Source organism: Muntiacus reevesi, chromosome 4, assembly GCF_963930625.1.
Source record: "Muntiacus reevesi chromosome 4, mMunRee1.1, whole genome shotgun sequence".
NCBI lineage: Eukaryota > Metazoa > Chordata > Mammalia > Artiodactyla > Cervidae > Muntiacus > Muntiacus reevesi.
In genome coordinates, this window is record NC_089252.1 from 107,877,595 (window position 1) to 107,899,312 (window position 21,718).

The following is a 21,718-nucleotide window of genomic DNA, read 5'->3' on the forward strand; positions in this document are numbered from 1 at the left end:
GCAGTGCACAATTGCGCACACACACATACACACACGTGCACACACCCAAGACCCCTGTCGTGAACAAAGGCGCTCACGGAAACCTGGTTCCACAGTCCACATACAGCCCCCAGACTTCGTCTAGCGGCCTTAACCCCCACCCCATCTCAACACTCAGGCTCATACACACGGATGGGTGTGTGTTGAGCCACAGCGCACATTCACACACGCAGATGCTGACTCTCAGATTTACATCCTCACATGCGTGTGCACACAGGCCAAGCCCCACCAAGGAAGAGGGGAGGCAGATTCGTTCCTCCCGTGCGCCTCTTCTTCCCCGATCCCTGCCCCCATATTCTGTGCCCAGGACAGAGGAGCCCCTCGGGGCACACCAAACTCCCACAGTGGTTTCTGCAAGTGCTTTGGGGAAGTGCCAGCCAAAGTGGGGTATGGATGCCTCAGCCTGTGTGGAGAGGTGGCTCGGTGTGTGTGTGATGCATGTGTGGGTTGATGAGTGTGAGAACACCTTCGTGTCGGTATGTGGTGTACAGAATGTGCCTCTTGGCTCCATCTCCCCACAGCACCCTGCCTCCCATCCAGCAGCACCACCACCACCCCGCCCCCCGCTGTTATTAGCAAACCTGAGCCGGTCAGGGAGGTGCCGCTTGTGGCCCCTGGACAGGGAACCCTGAGTCCCAGAGAAGGTGGTGACAACCTCGTCCCACCAGACTCACACAACCAGTGCAAGCAGTGGAGCCATGGCCTTGAACTTCTTCCACGTCTATCGGAGCTTGGGCGGGACCCCCAGACCTCCCTGTTCTCTCTCGATGGCCAAAGCTGGGGTCAAGGTAGAGGTGAGGACCGTTCCGTGGGGTACTGTGCAGCGAGGGTGCCTCAGGACATGTCTCAGCCATGTCTCAGGAGTGGGGGATCACCCTGGCCTCACCCCAGGCTTTTGCTTCCTTCCAGATCTACAAGGACAACAGGAATCTGTTTGAGGTGCAGGAGAATGAGCCTCAGAAGCTGGTGGAGAAGGTGGCGGGGGACATTGAGAGCCTGCTGGACAGGAAGGTGCAGGCCCTGAAGGTAGGTGCGGTTGTGTGGGTGGAGGGAGGACCAGGCAGAGTGGCCTGCATCGTGAGGGCACCTCCCCGACCTACCCTGAACACACAGCCCTCCTGGCCCTCTGAAGCCAGGCCAGGCCATCACTGGCAGGCTTTGTCACATGGACTATGGGCATCTGCTGGCAGGAGCAAGATGATTTCATGTGGAGCTGGGGCCTTGGGGGCCCTGCATGGGTACAGTGGCAACCCCGGTCCGCCCTCTGTTGGGCTTGAGGTCTTCCTGTTCCTCCACTCTGCCTATGAATGTGCCAGGGGTGAGCACTTGGCCAGGATGTGTATGTGTGCGTGCGTGCTCAGTCATGTCTCTTTGCCACCCAATGGGCTGTAGCCTGCCAGATTTCCTCTATCCATGGAGATTCTCCAGGCAAGAATACTGGAGTGGGTTGCCATTCCCTTCTCCAGTGAATCTTCCCAACCCAGGGATCAAACCTGTGTCTCTGGCATTGGCAGGCGGATTCTTTACCACTGAGCCACCTGGGAATCCCCCCTGGCCAGGATAGCGACCTATTAGTGGCTGGGAAGGTGGCCTGCAGACTCTGAGGCAGGGGGAGTGTGGAGGGCCCTGAATGCCTCACAGAGCAGGCTGTGGTTATGTGATGCTGGAGGTTGGAGCTCCTGTTCTGCCCACGACTTCTCCACCTGCCTCTGGGCCTCTGTGTTCCCATCTCTGCTGAGAGCTTGTGCCTCTCGGCTCCAAGACACCATGGTCCTGCGAGGTGACAGGACCTCCTGGTCCCCCTGACCAGGTCTGCAAAGCCAGCAGACCCTGGTACTCGACCCACCCCTGGGAGAGCAGGTGGAAAAAGGCTCCCGGAGCTGCAGGGTGCCCTGGGTGGGTTGTGCAGGAAAGAAGGGAGGGGGTCCAGGCTGCCCCCAGATCAGAAGCACAAACCGCTCCTGCCCCTGCCTGTGTCACAGAGACGAGTCCAGCAGAAAGGAGTGAAATACTGGTACACATGACAGCGTGGATGAATATGAAAACGTTATATTGAGGGAAAAAAGCTCGTCATAAGGAACACCTATTGTGTGATCCCATATCTGTGAGATGTCCACAATAGGCAAAAGCATAGAAATGGAAAGTACATTAGCAGTTGCCTAGGGCTGGAAGGGAGGGGACAGGGAGTGTCTGCTAATGGGTACAAGGTTTCTTTTTGGGGATGCTGAAAATATTCTAAAATTAGAATGTGGTGATGAGTGCACAACTCTGAAAGGCTAAAAAAAAACCAACACTGAATTGTATATTTTATGTGAGTGAATTTTATAGTATCTCAGTAAAGCTGTCCTTTTTTAACGAGCAAGACCACACTAGCAAGTGTCCCAGCAGGGTCAAATCAGAGCAGCCAAACCCCACACCACATCCAGGCCCTGGGAGGGAATGAGGAACCCCTTCTCCAGGAGCTGGGCCCTCCTGTGCCCCTGGCATCCCCTGCCTGTGCCAGGTGACTTGGGATCATGAACTAGGGAAAGGCCAGCATCCAGGACCAGAGTGGGGGACCCTGAGGGTATCCCACCCAGTGTGGACCCAGAGGGCCCAGAGCTGGGCCCAGCCTGACCTTGGGGTTCTCCTAGTCACAGACAGGGAGACAGTTGGGGAAGTGGACTGTCATGGGGAGGAGGCAGAGCCAAGCCTTCAGCTGCTATGGTCGCCCCTGTGAGGTGCGACAGTATCCTCTGGTTGTAGGAACCGTCTGCCTGCCTCAAGCAGCCAGTGCACCATGTCCCACCCCTGTGCCTTATGCCTAGAACTGAACACTCTGCCCTCCTTTCTCTCGTTCTCTCTTTGTCCCTCTCTCCCCGCTTCATTCCAGATCCCCTGTTTGCCCTCTACTTCCTTGCTTTGCAGCATGCCCCCTCCCCAGCTGCCCAGAGCACAGACCACAAGCCCTGAACTTGTGCGGAAACCATCTGACAGTTTTGGGAAGCGTCTCCCTTTATGCCTGTTTCCCACCCCGGCTTTAGGACCAGTTACCTTGGCAGGGGTTGCTGAGCGGTGGTAACAACAGATGCCCCACCTGCCTTCCACACAGGGAGCCCAGGGCCAGCCCTGCCCAGCCCCTCTGAGCATCCCAGGGCTGGAGTCACTCCTCCAGCTCCTTTCCCCACTCTTGGAAAAACAGGCAGCCTTGACGGCTGAGGGTTGGGGGAGCCCAAAGCCTGGGTCTTGATCCCCACCCTCTCCCTATGCCCCACATGCCATACTCTGCCCCAGAGACAGTGTGGATGTCTGCCTCCTTCCCACCGAGTCCAGCCTGCGTGCCCTGGTTCTCCAGGGAGGAATGACAGGAAGAGGCACTCACTGATCAGGTACTCACCATCCTCTGAGTCTGTCATGTCATCGCACAGCAGTCCCTGAGGGAGAGGGACACTGAGACTCGGACATGCCATGCGTTCGGCCAGGTCTCTCTGACCCTAAGCCAGGCCCCTGACTGCCCACGTTAGTCCAGAGTTGTGCACGGAGCCCAGCGCTCTCCTGGCCAGTGAACCCCTCCTACTGCAACACCCCCTGCGCCAGACCCAGAAGACGCTCCTGTCCATATCTCCGGGGCAAGGAGAGGACCGTCCTTCACCTGCCTTGGTCCTAGTTGTTCAAGATGAGCTTTGCTCTTCATTGTTCTCCATTTTGCTTTTAATCAAGCTCCAGCTCTTTTCTCCTTTCGCATGTGTGTTTGCAGCCTGAGTGCATGTGGAGAGAGGGATGTTGGGGGTCTGGACCTCTCCACACTCCGTTGTCCCTCTAGCCCTGGACCCCATCCAAGAATCCAACTTAAATCCGCTTGCCCTGGTCTGTAGTTTTAATGTGAAGCTTGAAAGGAGGGGACCGAGCAACGCAGGACGGAAGTTCATTGTCTCATCTAATCAGGGACAGCCAGTTGTTTGTAACAAGTTTCTCCAAGCTGCACAGAGAGATTTTTCCAGCCAAGAGTCAGGCAGAGCAGGCCAAGTCAGGGACTTCGCAATGCCAGGCAAGCAGCTTCCTGAAGCCCAGGACACCTGCTAGAGCCTCAGCTTAGGAGACATGGCGGGGACCTTCTAGGGACATCTACTATCCTGGAGGATGGGTCCTCTGAGCCAGAGCCTGCTTTGTTTGGGTCTTGAGTCCCAGGAGGGGTAGGGAGGTGCCTCAGTTCTTCTAGCACATTGGAGCCAGAGCTGGACCCAAGTCAGGACTCTCCTGTCATCTCAGATGGAGCCTCTCTCAGAGCCCCTTCCTCAGTAGGGTCATCTCTTGCTTGTATTCCTTCCTCCATCCATTCTTCAGCACTCACTAAAGGCCTACTGTGCGCCAGGCCAGTGCTGGGAGTGCAGTGAGGAAGGACAGGCCCCTGTTCCTGTCCTCTTGGAGCTCTCAGTCTCATCCTGTCCCAGGTCTTAGTTTATCCCTCTGGAAAATGGGGGCATGAGACCATCCCTGCCCAATACTTCCGGTTTCACAGCTCCAGGAGTCATCATTTATAAAGGCCACGGTGAAAACAGTGTCTCTGAAGGTCGTGTCACCTTTAGCATCATCCCGGGCACCCCTGCTATGGGGCTCAGGGGAGAGGCCATGGGAGGTGAGGCATGACCCCACCATGGGGCATCCCAGGCTGCTCTCAGGGACAAGGCCAAGGGCAGTGTGGCTCAGTGAGTGTGGTTCCTAGAGAAAGGAAGCCCAGGGCCAGAGCAGCCAGGCCAGAGCAGGTTGTTAAGGGACATCAGTGTGACAGCTCGAAGTCTGATCCCAGGGACAACTTTACACCTCCAACCTCAAATAAACTGGAGGCAGTGAATTTCTAGCCGAGATCCAGGACCTGGAGACTTTGACCCTTGAGTTCTGCCCTCCCCTGCCCCGCCGCCCCGCGCCTGTGTTCCTCATGCTCCTCCTCAGCTCCTTCTCATTGTCCTGGAGGCCCAGACCCTTCTAGAGCCCATGCCTTTGCATCTTTGCCTTCATGAAGCGTTTTTAACCCTGTGGGCACACTGGAGTCACCTGCAGGGATTTTAAATCGTTATGCCTAGGCCCCACCCTCGACCACATATAGTAGATTATGTAGGGATGAGACTGGGCTTCAGTATTTCTCAATGGTCCACAGATGACTCAGTGTCGAATCAGAGTTCACTACATTTCCCCTAAAAAGTCAGAAATAATTTCTCTCCACAATTACTGGCCTCTTTCTGAGTGTCTACCAAGTGCGCAGCCTAAGATAAGCTGAAACACTTCAGATGTCTGCAGATCCTCCCTGCAACCCGAGAGTTACCCCCTCCTATCCCCATTTTGGGCTTCCCTGGTGGCTTAGATGGTAGACAGTCTGCCTGCAATGCGGGAAACCTGGGTTTGATCCCTAGGTCGGGAAGATCTTCTGGAGAAGGAAATGGCAACCTACTCCAGTATTCTTGCCTGGAGAATTCCACAGACAGTGGAGCCTGGCGGGCTACCATCCATGGGGTCACAAAGAGTCAGACACAGCTGAGAGACTTTCACATACGTACATAAATACATCCCCATTTTACATTTGAGGAAGCAGCCGCAGAGAGGTTACACCACTGGCCCCAGATCTCAGAGCAAAACTAGACCATAGATTCAGGTACTCGGGCTCCAAACCCCAGAAACTGCCCTCCTCTGTGCTGCCGCTAGTGGCCAGGTGCACTTGCCATCCACAAGGGGACAGGGCCAAGGGAAGAGCAGATGGGTCCCCTCTGGCAGAGACTTGCTCTGGGATGACCTAGTGACCTTGGGCCAGGCCTTGCCCCCGCTGCATCTTCCTTGGGCAGTGGAGATAAGACACTGGGTAACCCTCCCAGCCCAACCCCGTGATGCCCAGAGGGATACGGCAGGGAGAGGTACATCGGTGGCTCTGGTCCTAGGGGTTCCAGTGGGCAGCATTCCCACCATCAGTGGCCTCTCTGGGGAGCGAGCATCATTTAAAAAGTAAAATTAAAAACCCTTCTGCACAGGGCCGCCCTGCTTTTGCCGCTAATGGCCACTTAACCCAATTAAACTGATGCATTGTTGGCAGTGGCTGGGTCTGTTCAGGAACTGCGCTCTGGGCTGGGTGTTCAGAGGAGCAGGAGGAATGAGCCAGGGACGGAGCCAAGGGGCCAGGGGCTGTGGGGCATACCACCTGCCGTAGTCAGGAGGGAGAACGTTCTGCCCAGTTCCCCCTGACTCGCTGCTTTCTTTCTCAGACTTCACCTCATGCGGACTTTCTTGCTGTTGGTGCTATGGACATTTTGGGCAGGATGATTCTTTGCTGTGGGGACTGTCTTGTGCATTGCAGGTGGTTAAGCAGCATCCTGACCCTCTGCCTGCTAGAGGCCAGTGTACATCACTTCTCCAGTTACAAGAACCAGAAATGTCCCCAAGTGTTGCCAGATATCCTCTGGGGGCAAAGTCCTGTTTGGTTGAAAACCCCTGGTCTGATGAAACAGAGAGCTGCAGTCATTGTAGAAACCTCAGAAGCAGGGTGACATTGGGGACCTCAAAGAGACGCAGACAGATGGGGCAGCTGGAACAGGAGGACGATCCCTGCAGTTCAAAGGGGAAGGAGTGAGCTTGGGGCAGCCCGGAGGGGGCGTAATGGATTGCGGGGGAAGTGTTCGGCCTTGGAGGCAGCTGAAGGCCAGATCAAAGCCAGGTCCACAGATATATTCATGGATGGAGGTTGGACAAGCAGAGGGGCCCTGGAAAGACAGGGCCAGGGGTACCACCTGCTGCCAAGGCCTGGCCCAGAGTCGGAGCCTCATGAGTATTTGCAGAACAGAGGCTCGGGCTGTGGCTCCAGGTCACCCTCTGGGGTCTGACTCCAGACCAGAGAAGCTCTGAAAGGCACACGAATGGTGGACACCACCCTCTGGGGTCTGACTCCAGACCAGAGAAGCTCTGAAAGGCACACGAATGGTGGACACACAGGCAGGGAATTCTGCAGCAGCGGCTGCCTCCACCCACCCTTCTCTGGGCAATTAAAAGGTGTTTATGTGGGGCTGGCGGCGGCTTCTGCCTCCCTTCCATTATGACCATTAAGAGATCTTGACCCTTCCACTTTTCCTGCTCTTGAAAGGAGCTGCGGACACGTGGAGCCAATTAGGCGCACGTGTGGACGCCGAGGGCCCGAACAGCCTTTTCTCCCTGATTGCCGCGTTTACGGCTGATTATTCTCCCCTCACCCAAACAGCGCCACCGCTTCCTGGCAAGGTGCCACTGCCACCCAGAGGAGCCAGCTGGGGCCCCCAGGGATGAGGGAGCGTCGAGGTAGTGAATGGGCATCCACGGGGTGCCCACTATGTGGGAGCCCTTGAGCACCTCTGCCTAAGAGCGACCGCTCGGGAGTGGGGGTCAGAGAGAGGCCCTTGGAGGAGGTGGGCTGCCTGGGTGCAGAAGGGGTGGAGAATCAACGTCCACTCGCTGTGCACCCGAGGGTCCTGGGGCCCAGCGTGAGCCCTGGGCAAAGAGTCTACTCATAGGCTGGTGGACGCACATATGGGAGCCCGCCCCTGCCCGCATCCCTGCCAGGTGGCTGAAAACACAAAGACCTTTGAAGGCGCCCAGGCTGACCTGGTGGGACAGGGAGCTGGCCTCCCTGGGAACAAAGAAGGAGACAGCGCAGGAGGGGTATGGCTAGAGAATGGCCAGGGATCCTCAGGGAAATCCTGCCATTCCCTCCTCTTCTCCCACCTGCCTGAGCTAGTGGGGGTCTGGAAGGGCCAAGCTGTGGGTTTTGGGCTGGACTTCCCTGGTCCCTGGAATTACCCCTGTGGAGCAGGCTCCTTTCCCAGCTCCTCCTGCAAAGTCCAGTGGCCTCAGGAGGGGTCAGAAGAGCTTTAGTCACTCCTCACATCCACTGGCCAAAGAAAGGGTCTGGGGGCTAGAGGTGCAATGTCCCGAGGGTCTTACAACCCTCCAACCTGCCGCTTCTCTGCTGTATTCTCTCCCATGACTGAAGGGCCAAGGATAAGGCTGACTGTAGCTGCACATATAGGCATGTTGCCCTGACCAGCAGCGCCCACCTCCTGTGGGATGCATGACTGAGGCACCCCAGGCCCAGGGCTCACCCCAGGAGGGGGTGTCTGAGCCTCTCCTACCTGGTGGCCCTGCTCAGGAGGCCAGGTGCATCCCCTGGGGGCAGCATTCAGTCTCCCTGTCGTTCGCTTGCTCTCTCTGTCATTCAGCAAACCTCCACTGCCCCTAGCCTGACCCTGGGTGTGGTGCCTCTCTCCGCTCACGGTGCGGCAGAATTCCCATTTTACAGATGAGGAAACAGGCTCAGAGGTGATGCCAACCCAACCACTGCCTGGCTGAGACAGGGTCATGGTTTCCCCGCTCCACTGGCTCCTGAGCCAGTGTGCCTACCCCTCTGGAGAAGAAGCAGAGCTGTGCTGACTGGGGCAGAGAGGAAGAAGCCCAGGGTTGGGAAGGAAAATGGTGAGGGTCTTCCAGACAGAGGGCAGAGCACAAGCAAGGGCAGGAGCTCCGCTGGGGGTCCCTGGGGAACAGCTGGTCAGGGCAGCTGGGTGCACATGCAGGCACTGCCTTGTGTTCCCTTTTTAACACCCCTGCCCCCTGCCCGCCACAGGAAATCTAGGGCATGGGGTAGGGCGGTGGGCCACTGGCCAAGTGGAGAAAATGAACCCTGGGACCAAGGGTGATTGATTTGCTGGACTCGTTCCCCAGAGGCCAGCACTGTGGGATGAGCCTCTCCCACTCTGCCCACCCTCCTGAGGGTCCTAGCTGGCAAAGGGGAGGGGACACAGATGCTGGGAAGCAGAGTGAAAGGGCCTGCAGGTGCCACAGGGACAAGCCAGTCTAATTCAGGATCAGAGAAGTGAGAAATATAATTGAGTTTTAATAGCATCTGGCCGTTTGTTCTGAAATCCTCGTGTACAAGGGCTGGGGGAGGTGGTGTGCGTCTAAGGCAGGGCGGGCTAGTGGCCCTCCAGGACGACAGACTTCGAGGGGACAGAAAACAAGCTACGAGGTGTGGAGATCCGCTGACATGGGAGGGGCAAGTCTAAGAAGACAACCTGGAGGAGGTGGTGTTTGAGCTGAGCCTTGGAAGGTTGGCAGTGGGGTAGTGCCTGGGGATTTCTGAAGGTGGAGAAAAGGAAGAAGGAAGGCACCGAGCCCTAGCCTAGCAGTGAAGTGACTCAGACTGAATCTGCTGAGACAAGGGTTGTGGGCTGGGAAGGGAGCCAGGAAGGTGCAGCCTGTGCATAACTATTTCCACTGGAGGGGAGAGAGGATGGGGAGGTGACAGAGGTGGGGGGAAGTGTTCTGGGGTGGTCGCTGCATATCTGTAAACATGGCCCTTTGGAAACCACCAGCAGTCCTGAGAGCAGCCATTCACCTCTCTCAGCCCGTTTTCTGTGGCTCAGAATACCCAGCGAGCAGTCTCTGTAGCAGTGGGTATCTGAAGAAGAGTGAATTGTGAGAGTGTGGGTTGGGAGGGCACAGTGCCTTGGCCCAGCCCCAGCATGGGGGGGGGGGGGGCTTTGGGGTGCTGAGAAGGGCCTCAGGTCCCTCGTGGATCCCTCAGCTGTCTTCTCCAAGTCCACACCTGAAGGCTGGACCAGCCCCCAGCGCCATAGTGACCCCATGCAGGGGCTTGTGAGGTTGACCCTGCCTCAGCGTGTCATGGGATATCTGGTCTTCCGTGTCTTCTGCTTCCTTTAGCCTCTGTTTTCTGAGTGCTGAGCACCTCCTGTGTATACATGCCAGCCTAGGTTATTAGCAACAGGGACAGTATCCTGCAGGTCACCTCCTTTGAGGCATACCGTCTGCTCAAGGTGAAGGGGTGTGACCCATGCCACGAAGTGTGGATCCAGGGTGGTGAGCCCGTGGATATTGACCAGGTCTGGGGGAATTGGAATGGGGGAAAGGAGGAGTGTTACTGGAGTCTCAGCCAGGCAGAGGAGAGGAAGGAAGAGGATCCAAGGCAGAGGGCACAGCAGAGTACAAAGGCCAGAGGTAAGAAAGTATGTGCGTGGAGTGTCTGGACATCTGCCCACGCATGGAGGCGGAGGGCTTCACCTCTGGCTGGCTCCGCAGAGCACGTACACGGAGGCACTGGGAGGTGGGCCTCGACATAGAGGCAGGAATGGGCTGTGCCCCATGTGGGTGCTGTTCCTTGGAATCTAGCTGCAACCTCACCCAGTGACCACAATCTGGGTCATCCTGACCTTACACTACCCCCGAAAGAATCTCTGACCAAGAGTCCCTCTTAGGAAGGTGGAACTTGGCACATGATACAGGTGAGCAAGAGGGGGCCAAGAATTAAGGGCCTCACCCTCCACTATGTGCAGCCCGCACACTCCCCTTGAGCAGCACCAGGCCCTAGGTAACGCTCACACTCTCTGAACCTCAGTTTTCTTACCTGTCCAGTAGAACCACAAGTGCAGCCTCACAGGTCTGTCATCAGAGCTTATGCCCAGGCCGTGGTGACATCAGCTGAGCATGGGGCACCATGCCGTTGTCAGGTGGGATGGACCCCAATGGACACGACTGACCTGTGCTCCGTCAGCCCCGCCCCACCCTGCTGGTAGGCCAACGCTAGGCTGTAGGACCTCATGCCAACTCTACCCACTCTCCTAACACCTCATCCAGAGCCCAGCTCCCACCTCTGTGGGCCACACTGTCCAGGCTGCTCCATGCTTCCTGCCTCCTGCCACAGGCATTGGGACCCTTATTTGAGAGGCTGGTCACGGTTGCCAGGCCCTTTGTTCCAGCCTTCCTGTGTTTGCCCACTCTGTGCCTCGGCGAATGGGAGTCGCAGCATGTTTGCTGTGTCAACACCAGCTGGAGCCTAGTTATCAAGATAGCCCAGGGTACGAGGCCCCATCCACCAGCTGCCCAGGTCCCTAGGGTCCAGCCCCTTCCTGGGCTGTTGGGGCGGATGGGTCAGTGGGGCAGCTCCCATGCCTCACCCATTCACCCACAGGACTGCCCGACCTGGGCCAGGCAAGTGGCTGGAAGCAGCAAAGACAGCCCTAGGCAGGAAACTGGACTCGGGTCAGGCACAGTGTCACCTTGGGATGACTCAGGAGGACTCCCTGGTAGAGTCAGCCTCCCAGCCTTTGAAGTCTAGATTTGGGGCTTATCCACCCTCTATGAAGAAGGCCTTTGACCTCCCGGGTCCCAGTGCCAGCCCTCTCCTCCCTGGGTTCCCAGTCATCAGATCCAGAGACATCAGAGGAGAGGGGGCCTGAACAGTCCAGCAGATGGACACATGGATGGACAGGCAGTGAGACAGGGTCCAGGCAAGGGATCAGAACTCCAGGAGAGGCCTCGAGGGGGCCTGAGCCAGGCCAGCTGACATGCATGTGTGAGCCGTGCAGGTGTGGGAAGGTGGGGGAGCCACAGCACGGGGGAGGCAGAGGTGGGCAGCCTCTGGCTGGTGGCTTGTACTGAGGGGTGCCTGTCACAGACAGACAGGGGAACAGAGGTCCAGAGACAGGGAACGACTTGCCCTGAGCCTGGGGAGAACTCAGGTTCCCGCCTTTTAAACAAGGCTGTTCCACCACTTGGGGCCCTCATCCTTTGGCCACGTGGCAGAGCTGAATCTTTAAACCCTATTTACTTATGAAGGAGACCCCCACCCACTTCATCAGTAGGTTTTCCAGAAATGAGTCTTTCAAGGGTGACTCACTCAGGAGACTGAGGCCTCCGAGGCGTGGACCAGGCAGGCATCTGGGTCAGGAGGCAGAAGGGCCAAGTGGAGTCTCAGGTACAGCACTGCTGCATCAGCTATGTGGCCTTTGCTGGTGATTTCTCATCTCAGAGTTTCAGTTTCCTCATCTGTAAAATGGGGTGGTAAGAGTCCACCCGGCGGGATTGCCGAGAGGGTCATCCAAGGTGAGACTTGATCAGTTCATAGACATGTGCATGCCATGGGGTTATTGCTGTTACAAGGAAGGGGCTTGGTCCACAGCAAAGATCCCCATCACTTGACCTCACTTTGGGAGTGTGTGGAAAAGCACCCCAGTTTACCTCGAAGTGAGGAGACGTGGCACTGAGGCTGAGGCTAGAAGGATGGAGGAATCTGCCTGCCAGAGGGTGGGGAAAAGCATTGAGAAAGGGAACAGCATGAGGGCCCTGGGGGTGGGGAGGGAAGGTCACACAGAGTTCATTGTGGCTGCAGATTAGCTTGGGGTAGGAGAGCAGGGCTGAGACCCTCTGAGTCTCAAATGTTCACATGCAGGACCCCCACCACAAACAAAAGCCCCCACCCAAAGACACAAGCTTGTTGGGGAGGGAGTGGTGGTGGAGGAGCACATGTGAGTGTGGACATATGTGTGTGTGTGTGTGCGTGCGCATGCACGCACATGTACGTCCACGCCACAATCTCCCAGTGATGTGACACGGACCTTTCCCCACCACCCGTGTGCATACCTAGGCCTCCTTTTATCAAATATTCTTCTGCTAATCTCATCTCCCTGGGTGACTGCCGTGTAATTAGCTCATTTTGCAAAATATTTCATCTGTCACATTTTCCCCTCGCCTGTTCCTTCTCCCAGGAATGGGTAGGAGTGGACATGGCGAGGGAAGATTTCTAGGCCTGGGGCCACCTCACAGGTCAGCTCTGGCCCTGCCCCCTGCACACAGGGCCCGCCACGTGCATCGGTACCTGCACAAGGCCTCCTCAATGCACATCCCAAACCCAGGGCCTGGTGAGCAGGTGGCGGTTAGTGGGCAGAGCCTGAGTGTCCGTGTCCTTTCTGGGTCAGGAGGAAGGGATGGTTCAGGCCTGACTGAGCCCTGCCGGGGTCGGGGCACCTGTGCGCTCCTGGTCATACCTGGGGACAACTCAGGCCCAAGCCGGGCTCAGACTAATGAGCTCCTAAGTGGGCACATGCAATGGCAGGCAGGGATGAGGCAGGATGCCAGGTGGCCTCTGCTCGGCACAGGTGGCCATGTGTGGATGGACTGAGCCCCAGGTGTGCAATAAACACTTGGTTCCTAAGAGCCCTAGTGATCTTTCATTAGTACCTATCTGCCTCCTGGGCCCCAGTGGACAAGGGCTCACAGAGCGTGGCTTACCCAAGCCCCCACACTCCCACTCACCCACCCCAGCCATGGTCGGGTCTAGCTGTGAGATGGGGGCTGTTCGAACGGTGGACTGTGAACAGGGCACATGTGGAGACCCCTGATGGATCACATGTGGCCCAGGCCTTGTCCCTGACCCCGCAGGATGGCTCTGGCCAAGGGGCTCTGGAGGTGGGGCCAAGCAGAGGGAGCCATCTCTGTTGAGCCCCTACGTCCCTTGACCCATTCCCAGATGGAAAACCTGCAGCTTCTGAGGCCCCATCAGGGCAGAGAGCTCTCAGTGGCTCAGAACCTGCTGCAGTCAGGACCCCGGGCGGCTGGAAGGATGGGGCTTGGAGCCCTCGGCTGGCATGGCCTACTTTCCCTCGCGCCCGCCCCCCACTCTCTCCCCGCCTTCTTTTGCTTCCACTCCCTCGGGATGTAAATTCTCTTAAACTTTTAATTAAAAACATTCTGCTTTCTCCCCCCAAGATTTGCTTCCCTGTGATTTTCCTCTTAGGAGGAGAAATAGGGGGAAGGGGGTGGCAGGCAGGGAGTGGAGGTCAAGCCATCCTGGGTCTCCATGGCGAAACCAGGGGAACCAAGTCCTGGTGCAGAGGAGGCACTGGCTGCCCCCTGCCCTGGGTCACCGTCCCTGGCTCGCCAGCTCTGCCGAGGGAGACACTTCTGAGGACCCCATCCCCGGGTGTTGCAGCCAGATTTGGGGAAGGGCACCAGCTCCCTGCATGCACTCCCACCACATCCCACAGAATCACTCAAGACCACAGCAGCACGTGCCCATATGCACCGCATCTAAGGCGCCGTGTTCTCCTGTGAGAGTGCTGTGAGCTCCATGGGTCACAGCTCGGAGACGTGCCCTACAGGTTTACTCATCAGGCGAGATGCAGTCCCAGGCTGTGTCGTGGCCTCAGGGTCACCCGCTGGGTCACACGTGCTTCACAGGTCAGAATCCAAGTTCAGTTCAGAGGCACAAGATCAAGTCCTGGCTCACAAGATCATGGCCGAGGGATGCTGGGACACAGATCCTTGACGTCAGGGAACCAGAACACCTTCTTTAATTATGGGGCTGGAGACAGGCTGGCCTGTCCCCGTGCCCCCGGCAGTGGCCCATTAACCTGTCCCTGAGTCTGGAGGGAGATGCCACCATGTCCTCAGGTGCCCATTTGAGAACTGGAGCCCTCTAAATGTCTGCAAGTTCTTCCTTGCAAGGTCTGCAAGGATCCAACCAGATCAGATCCTGCAAGATCTGACCGTGATCTCTCTTGCTAAAGCCTTTCCTTGGCTCCACCTTTTAGGCTTCCTTGTCTTGTAAGTCCTTCCTTGTCCAGCAGACACGAGTCCCCACCTCCACATGTTCCTGTCAGCTCCCCACTCGTTTGCAGGTGAGGGGCTCCACCTTAGGGCTTCTGGGCCCAGCCCAGGAAGCCTCCCACAAACTCACAGCTTCCTCTGGGCACACCCCCCATGACGCATCCTGAGATGCTGCCATTGCAGGTTGTACCTCTCCCACCTCCAGAGACCCTCTTCCAGCCCCCAAGGGCCAAGGGACTCAAGACAGCACTGCCATCTCCTCCTACCTTCTCATCTCCACAGGACTCATTCAGTTGATACATACAGGGATGGAGGCTTTTTTCTCCCTTCGCAGCCCATCTCACCTGAAACTGTCATGCCAGGTGCTGCTCGTGCATTCATTCCCCAAGTACACACGTGTGTGCCAGGCCCTGTGCTGGTTGCTGGGAACTTGACAGTGACAGAGCAAACCCAGTCCTGCCTTTGGGGACCTTCTGGTCCAGATGGAAGGCAGAGGGGTGGAATGTGTAATGGGGTGTCAGAGGACAGTCACAGCAGGGAGGCCAGGGGCACCGCCACCCCCACCCACAGTGCAGACCTGGGCATGAGCAAGGGTGCAAGTGGTAAGAAGGAGGAGCCAGCCCTTCCTCCTGACTCAGTGAGGGGAGCCTCATTTCCTCACCTGGGACACAGCTTCCGAGCATTAGTTTGAGTCACCCCTGCCCTTGCCATGAGCCTGAATGGCAGGAGCTCTGCAGACACCCTCCTGTGCCTAGCCGGGCCTCTATACAGGTGGTGAGATGAGCAGGGTGGGCCAAGCAGGTGGCGCTGGACCTTCCTGGGTTGCCCAGCCCTGGGGCACCCTGGCGTCAGCAAAATAGAACTCCAAGTGCCCTTTAGAGTTCATAGCAGTGATAGGGGGACCCTCCCAAGGCCAGAAGACAAGTGGAGTGTATGTCTGCTCAGTGGGGGTTGTCTCTGGCTGGAACACACCCCATGTGCGCATCAGGGATGGCACTTGATGGATATGCATGCCCATGTGTATGGCTGAGGAGGGCGGGGCTCTCCGGAGCAGAGCTTACGTGCGTGGGGGTGTGAGAGATGTGTGGTGTGTGCTGGAAGAGTGGTGAGCTGGGGTAGGAAGGGAGGGGAGAACTCTACCATCTTGTGATGTCTATTGCATCAGCGTGGCTCATCCCACTTTAGGCACTCTTGTGAGTGTGCTTCAGATACCAGCAAATACGTGTGTGTATATAAAGCCATGTTCTTGTGTCCTGTCTCCCAGTCTACAGCCACAGGCGCACAGTCAAGGCCTAGGCCCTCATGTGAATGCCTACTAATAGACGTGGAATATGTGTACAAGTGTGCGTCTCGACCCGCATTTGCCCGGGTGTGATATTGATCTGTGTGTCCCAGGCAGACACAAACGCACCTACGCGTTCCTGCTTGGAAAGCCCTGGTGATCCCTGGTGCCCAGCCCCATCATAGCTGTCTCCCTCTCTCTGGTCCCCACACCACTGCCTCTACAGGCAGACAGACTAGGGTGAATATTTCATTTGGGGAAATTGAGGCACAGAAGGCAAGAGGAACTTGCCCTAGACTCACAAGCTCTAGCTACGACCCAGGTCTCCCAAGATCCCATCTCAGTCTGATGTGGCCCTGTGGCTTGTGAAGTGTCTCCCCACACTCCCTGCAGTGCCCGAGGAGCCCAGGACACAGGGTGGTGGTTCATAGGGCACCCCCATCCTTGCCGGCTCTCACCTCCGAAGGGACTCCCTGAGGCTCAAATCAGCAGGCATGTTCCACAGCAGGTCTCCCCACGGTGGAGCCTCCGAACTCATAGTTGTAACAGCTTAGGAGGAGGAACCATTCCCTGGGCTTCCTGCAGAGAGGTGGCCTGCATACAAGAGAAATAAGGGTCTCAGCCCGGTCTCTAGTGTCAGCCCCTGCACTCTGTCCCCTTCTCATCCTGCCTTCCTGGAATTCGCTCCTCTCCTGTCTGTCCCTCTGGCTCTGCCTCCTGTCTTCTCACTTCTCCACACTCCCATCTACCCACCAGGGGCATTTCTGGGTTTGTTTCAGCAGCTCCTGACAATCTGCTCAAGCTGATAAACTTTCAGAGGTCAACTGTGCCCTCAGTCCCCACGGACCCAGTTCTGGCCCAAGGGTGGGATGCAGGAGGAATCAGACCCCACTGTGACCTCAAGAGAACCCGGCCCAGGATGGCCAGCCTTGTAAACCAGCCTGGCACCTGCCCCTCAGTAACCAGAGACATGAGAGGCTAAGCAGCAAGAGGCCCAGCACAGGGTGCAACCGAGCTGAGCATTAGGAGCCAGGAAACAGTTGTCCAGGCAGAGGAGGAGGAGGAGAATGGCCTTCCATGCAGGAGTGTCGTGTGTAAAAGCGTGGAGGTGAGAGAGTGTCATGATAACCGGGTATTATCAAGCCCCTGTCTCATGCCTCTTGAGTGTCTGTGCAGCTAGACATTCATTCATTCTTTTGTTTATTCACCAAACAGTTACCAAGAGCTGGGCACTAGGGCTGCTGGATGGAAAAAAACAGCATTGTCCCTGCCTCTGAGAAAGAACAGTCTGCTGGGAAATTATAGACAGAGCAGCGAAGTCCTTGACGAGGGCACGCAGGCACTGATGGGGATGCGCAGGCACTCAAGGAGGAAGTTGGAGGACATGTGGGCATTGTGGGATCCCCAGGGAGGGGTCTGGCCAGAACTGAGGCTCATTTGTCAGCCTTTCTTCCCCCCATTCATCAGTACTTGGTATTCGGTCCTCAGAGGCCCTCATAGCCGGGAAGGCCCTTGGCAGCCCAAGTGTGTATCCTTCATGGTGCTGGCAGTGAACTGGAGACCCGAGGCCCAGAACTCAAGTCTCCATGGCTTCTTTTCAAGAATGTAGTTGTAGGGACTTCCCTGGTGGTCCAGTGGTTAAGAATTCGCCTTCCACTGCAGGTTCAATCCCTGGTCAGGGAACTGGGATCCCACATGTCGCGGGGCAACTAAGCTGTCGTGGGGCAAATAAACTGAGTGCCACAGCTAGAGAGATGTCCTAGAGAAGCCAGAGCCCATGCACCACATCAGAAATCCTGTGTACTGCAAATAAGACCTGATGCAGTCAAATAATAAGTAAATATTCATTTAAGAACAGAAGAATGTAGTTGTATTGGATGAAGCCAAGACTGTCTATAGCCAGAACTCACACAGGACTCAGCGCTCTCTGTGCAGCACCTCCTGCAGCCCAGACGTGAAATTGCAGGTCCAGGAGGCTGCTCTGGAATAAGTGCCCTCAGAATAGGGTTTGTGCCCTTCTCAGGCTGGCAGGAGCAAGTGGGGGCCGTGGGCATTTCACTGAGCCTCAGTTTCTCACCGCAGAACAGCAGCATAATTCCTGGCTTGCCTGCCACACTGAGGGGTTGTGGAGATGGAGAGAGCTGGCTCCCCTGGCAGAAGCTCTCCGGGGGCCTTTCTGCCTGGGGCATGGGGGGAGGGATGACATAGGGCTGCCCCACCACTGCCCCCAAAGCACAGAAGCAGGGCTGATGGCTGCCTTCCTCCCCCCACCAGAGCTTTCAAGCCATCCATCACTTATAAATTCTCATTTCTAAATAAAATGATTTGTTAATTTGAATGAGTGATCGCCACTCGTCCAAGCCTCTTTGCAGGCCCGGGAACAGCTTGTGGGCTCCCAGAGCCCCGTGCCGCCGGCCTGGCACAGACTTGGAGGGGTTGTTTTCGATTTAAATGTGAATTGAATGAGGAGAAAAATGTTTCTCTTGGCAATTCCATAGGAGCTCGCTCTTCTGACAGATGTTTGAGTTTATTATCCCATCGGGCTAGCGTTTTGTTGAGCAGAATTGCTAATTATTTCAGAGGCCCGGCCACAGTCGAGGAGGAAAGGGAGGTGGCGGGTGTGGCTTTGGGTGACATCTGTCAACAGGCGGGCACTGGGATGCCAGGCCCAGCCCACCATCTCCCCACTCCCCTCCTGGGATCTGCAGGCATTTCTAGGCAGGAGCTGCCCTGCCCCTCGGTTTCTGCTTCACGGGGTACCTAGAGGAGGCAAAAGGGTTTGTTCTTGCCAGCATCCCTTTGGCTTCACAATGAAGAGCCTGTAAGATTGCGCTGGGGGCTGTGTGTTGCTTGTATGTAGTGGGTTATGAGTGTTGGATGGAAATAAGCTCCGGAGAGGCCAGTGCTCTGCTCACTGTGTAAAGTCAAAGTTGTTGATTATAAGGACTGCATCTGGGCAGGGGCCCAGCTTGCGCAGGCACATAGCTGCTTATCTTCATAGCCATGGGCTCTGTGTGGTTTGGCATGACCGTGTGCTGTGCTTGTGGGTCACGAGTTGCCTGGCGTGACTTTGTGTGTCTGTGGATGAGATGTCTGTGGTCGAGCTGCTCAGGCCTTTGAGGTACGGCTCCAATTCATTCCTGTCCCAGTCTATGCGCCCCAAGGTGAGGAAGGCCTGGGAAGAGAGATGGCCAGAGGAGACTGGACCTCAGGAAGGGTGAGCCGAGGCTGGCTGGAGCAGGGCTAGTTCCCTGATACCCAGCAGGGGACCCCAGGTTTCTACTGAACTGGGTCTGAAGGCCCCCCATTCCACACAGCTCATGTCTGACTCCAGTTCATGTGTGATGCTGGAGGAGACAGTTCCTCCTGCAGTCTCCCCTGAGAAACACTCACACTGAGAAAGCCCCCCATCTCTACCCCTTTCCTTACCGCTTCCTAAGTCCCAAGACAAGAGCCCCGGGTGCCCTGGCCACCCCTAGTCCTGATAGCTCGGGACCCGGCACTTGAGTGTCTCCCTATCCTTGAGTGTCTCATCCCCTTCCCCCATCTGCCTCCACACTCATTCTCCACCCTCTCCCTCAGTTCCAGGCTCAATGAAGCTCGACTCCCTAGGTTCATCACAAAGGTAGAAGCAGCAGCTGGGCAGGCTTTTATAACCCTAATTAACACCAGATCCCGGCGAGTGGGGCTGGGGGGGGTGGGGGTGGGGGTGTCCCAGCTCTAGAACTGTGAAGCAGGCCGAGCCCAGCAGAGTACGAGGCAGGGAGGGTCCACCTTGATGCTGGGTCAGGGGAGACGGTCAATGCAGCTGGGCCGCAGAAGATGACAGGGAGCCCTGTGGCCTCTGTCTCTCTCCATCTTCAGTCCTGGACCCTGGCAGCCATCCTCATGGGGGGATGGGGAGGGGTGCCCAGCCACCCCCAAGGCTGAGATCCTGCCATGCATCTCTGATTGACCGTGTGTCCCTGGGAACCAGGCCCTCTCCCTCCTCTGGATAAAACTCCACTGTGACATCCTTCCATTAAATAGGACATGTTCAGAAGAGAAAATTGCTACTATTTTCCCCTTTTACTTCACTGTCATCAAAAATTGATCCCATATTGCATCCTTATTTCAAAGAATGAGCTAAAAAAAATAAAATAAAATAAAAATTCCCACTCCTCAGAGTGGCAGCTGCATCAAACTTCCCGTTCCTCCCACCTCCTCCCCCCCCCCCCAAAAAAAAAGAGAAAGGAGGAAAAGGAAAATGGGTCCATGGAAGGGCCATGCCACTGCCAGCCCTTCTGGAGCTGTTGCATGTGGTGGGGCCGTGGCTTTGGGAGAGAGGAGGTTGGGGCCCAGTCTGCGGACAGAGGGGGATTTCAGTCTGGTGAAATGTGGTAGAAAATGGGGTAATTGGGGGAGGTTAATTTGGATCTAAATGGAGCGATTCATTATCTCAATAAGAAGCATCTCGTTTTCCAGGGAGACGGCTGTGCCTGCCAGCCAGATGCCGGTCAGCCCATTGGCTCGGTGCAGGGCCCTGCCGCCCATCCTCAGGAGATCTAGCCTCCCAGAATCACTTACTCTCCTTGGCTCATGGGATGGGGAGATAGGGGAGCAAAGACAGGGGTCCAGGAAGGGGGAACACTGAGGCTGAGACTGGGGAGTGTGTGACACCCCACAGAGCACGGAGGCCCCCTGACTCTCAGAACAGTCTTCCTTCCCATGGGTCTAGCTGCTTCCTAAAAGAGGAGAGAATGGGTGGGGTGGGGAGCACAGTTTAATCTGCTTTATTTCCCAGTACATTTGACAAACTATTGAGCAGCTCTCCACGAAAGCACAGAGTTTTTCCCACAACTAAGGGGTCACATGCCACAACTAAAAAATCACGCGTGCTGCAGCTGAAGATCCAGTGCAGCCAAGTGAATTAAATATATTCTTCAAAGGCACAAAGTTGGGGCTTCCCTGGTGGCCCAGTGGTAAAGAATCCACCTGCCAATGCAAGGGACACGGGTTCAGTCCCTGCTCCAGGAAGATCCCACATGCCATGGAGCCGCTGAGCCATGTGCCACAGCTACGGAGCCCACGTGCTACAACAGCTGAAGCCATCGTGCCTAGAGCCCGTGCTCTGCAACGAGAGGAGCCACTGCCGTGAGAAGCCCGGGCACCACAATGAAGAGTAGCCGCCACCCACCACAACTAGAGAAAGCCCATGTGCAGCAACAAAGACCCACCTCAATCAAAAAATACTCTTTTTTAAAAATAAAAAGCACAGGGTTTTAAAAACATAGAATATGTATAGTAAGAATGAGACAAAAGAGCCAAGATGAGCAACCCCAGGACCAGCTGCTTGGTCTAGTTGAGCCTCCAGTTTGACTGTGAGCCTCCTGGTAGCCAAAGGAACAAGGGTGAGCCAGTGCTTTGTGTTCTAACCAATGGAGATGAGACATTTAAATCAACTCCCCACAGAAGCCAAGTCTTGCTTCCCATGGGTTGGTGTTTGGGGAAGACTTTCACAATGTGTCGCTCAGCGTCTCCCACCTTTACTAGGAGCAGAGTCTGGGAGCTGACACTTGGGCTGCAGTCCAGAGCGTGTCCCTTCTCCTGAGGCTTCAGATCCCATCTGGTCCTTGCCGGGGACTGCAGGAGAGAGCCGCTGACAGTGCTGGGATCACCAGTCCCACAGGTGTGGCCAACACAGGCTACAGTGCGTCTGATAGATGTAGGGGTGTGTCCTGCCTCCTGCCAGTTCTGTGGCTGTGGAGTACTCAACCCCATTGACCTGTGCCTCCTTCTTCTGGAAAGTGGACCGGTAGCAGCAGCCTCACCCTCCATGGACTCTGGGCCCCCATAAGTGATAACTGTAGTCCTGAAGGCATCCAGTGGGGCCGTTGGTTTGGGACTGGTGCACAGGATTTCCTTGCTCTGGATATGTGTCTAGCCTAGTGTTGGCTGTACCATGAGTAGGGGCTGGGGGGCAGGGTGAGCATGGAGACAGGTGGAAGCCCCTCCCTCTACTGTGAATGC

At 56.4% G+C, this 21,718-nt stretch overlaps 1 protein-coding gene across 4 annotated transcripts in view; it reads left to right on the forward strand.

Moving 5' to 3' along the window:
• Positions 1–21,718, forward strand: part of CACNA2D2 (calcium voltage-gated channel auxiliary subunit alpha2delta 2) — a 141,632-nt gene that overhangs the window by 67,291 nt on the left and 52,623 nt on the right. For all 4 annotated transcript variants that reach the window (XM_065933616.1, XM_065933615.1, XM_065933613.1 and 1 more), the window contains exon 3: positions 949–1,065. In XM_065933616.1, the coding sequence (XP_065789688.1) occupies positions 949–1,065 (117 nt within the window). The remainder of the gene's footprint in view (positions 1–948; positions 1,066–21,718) is intronic.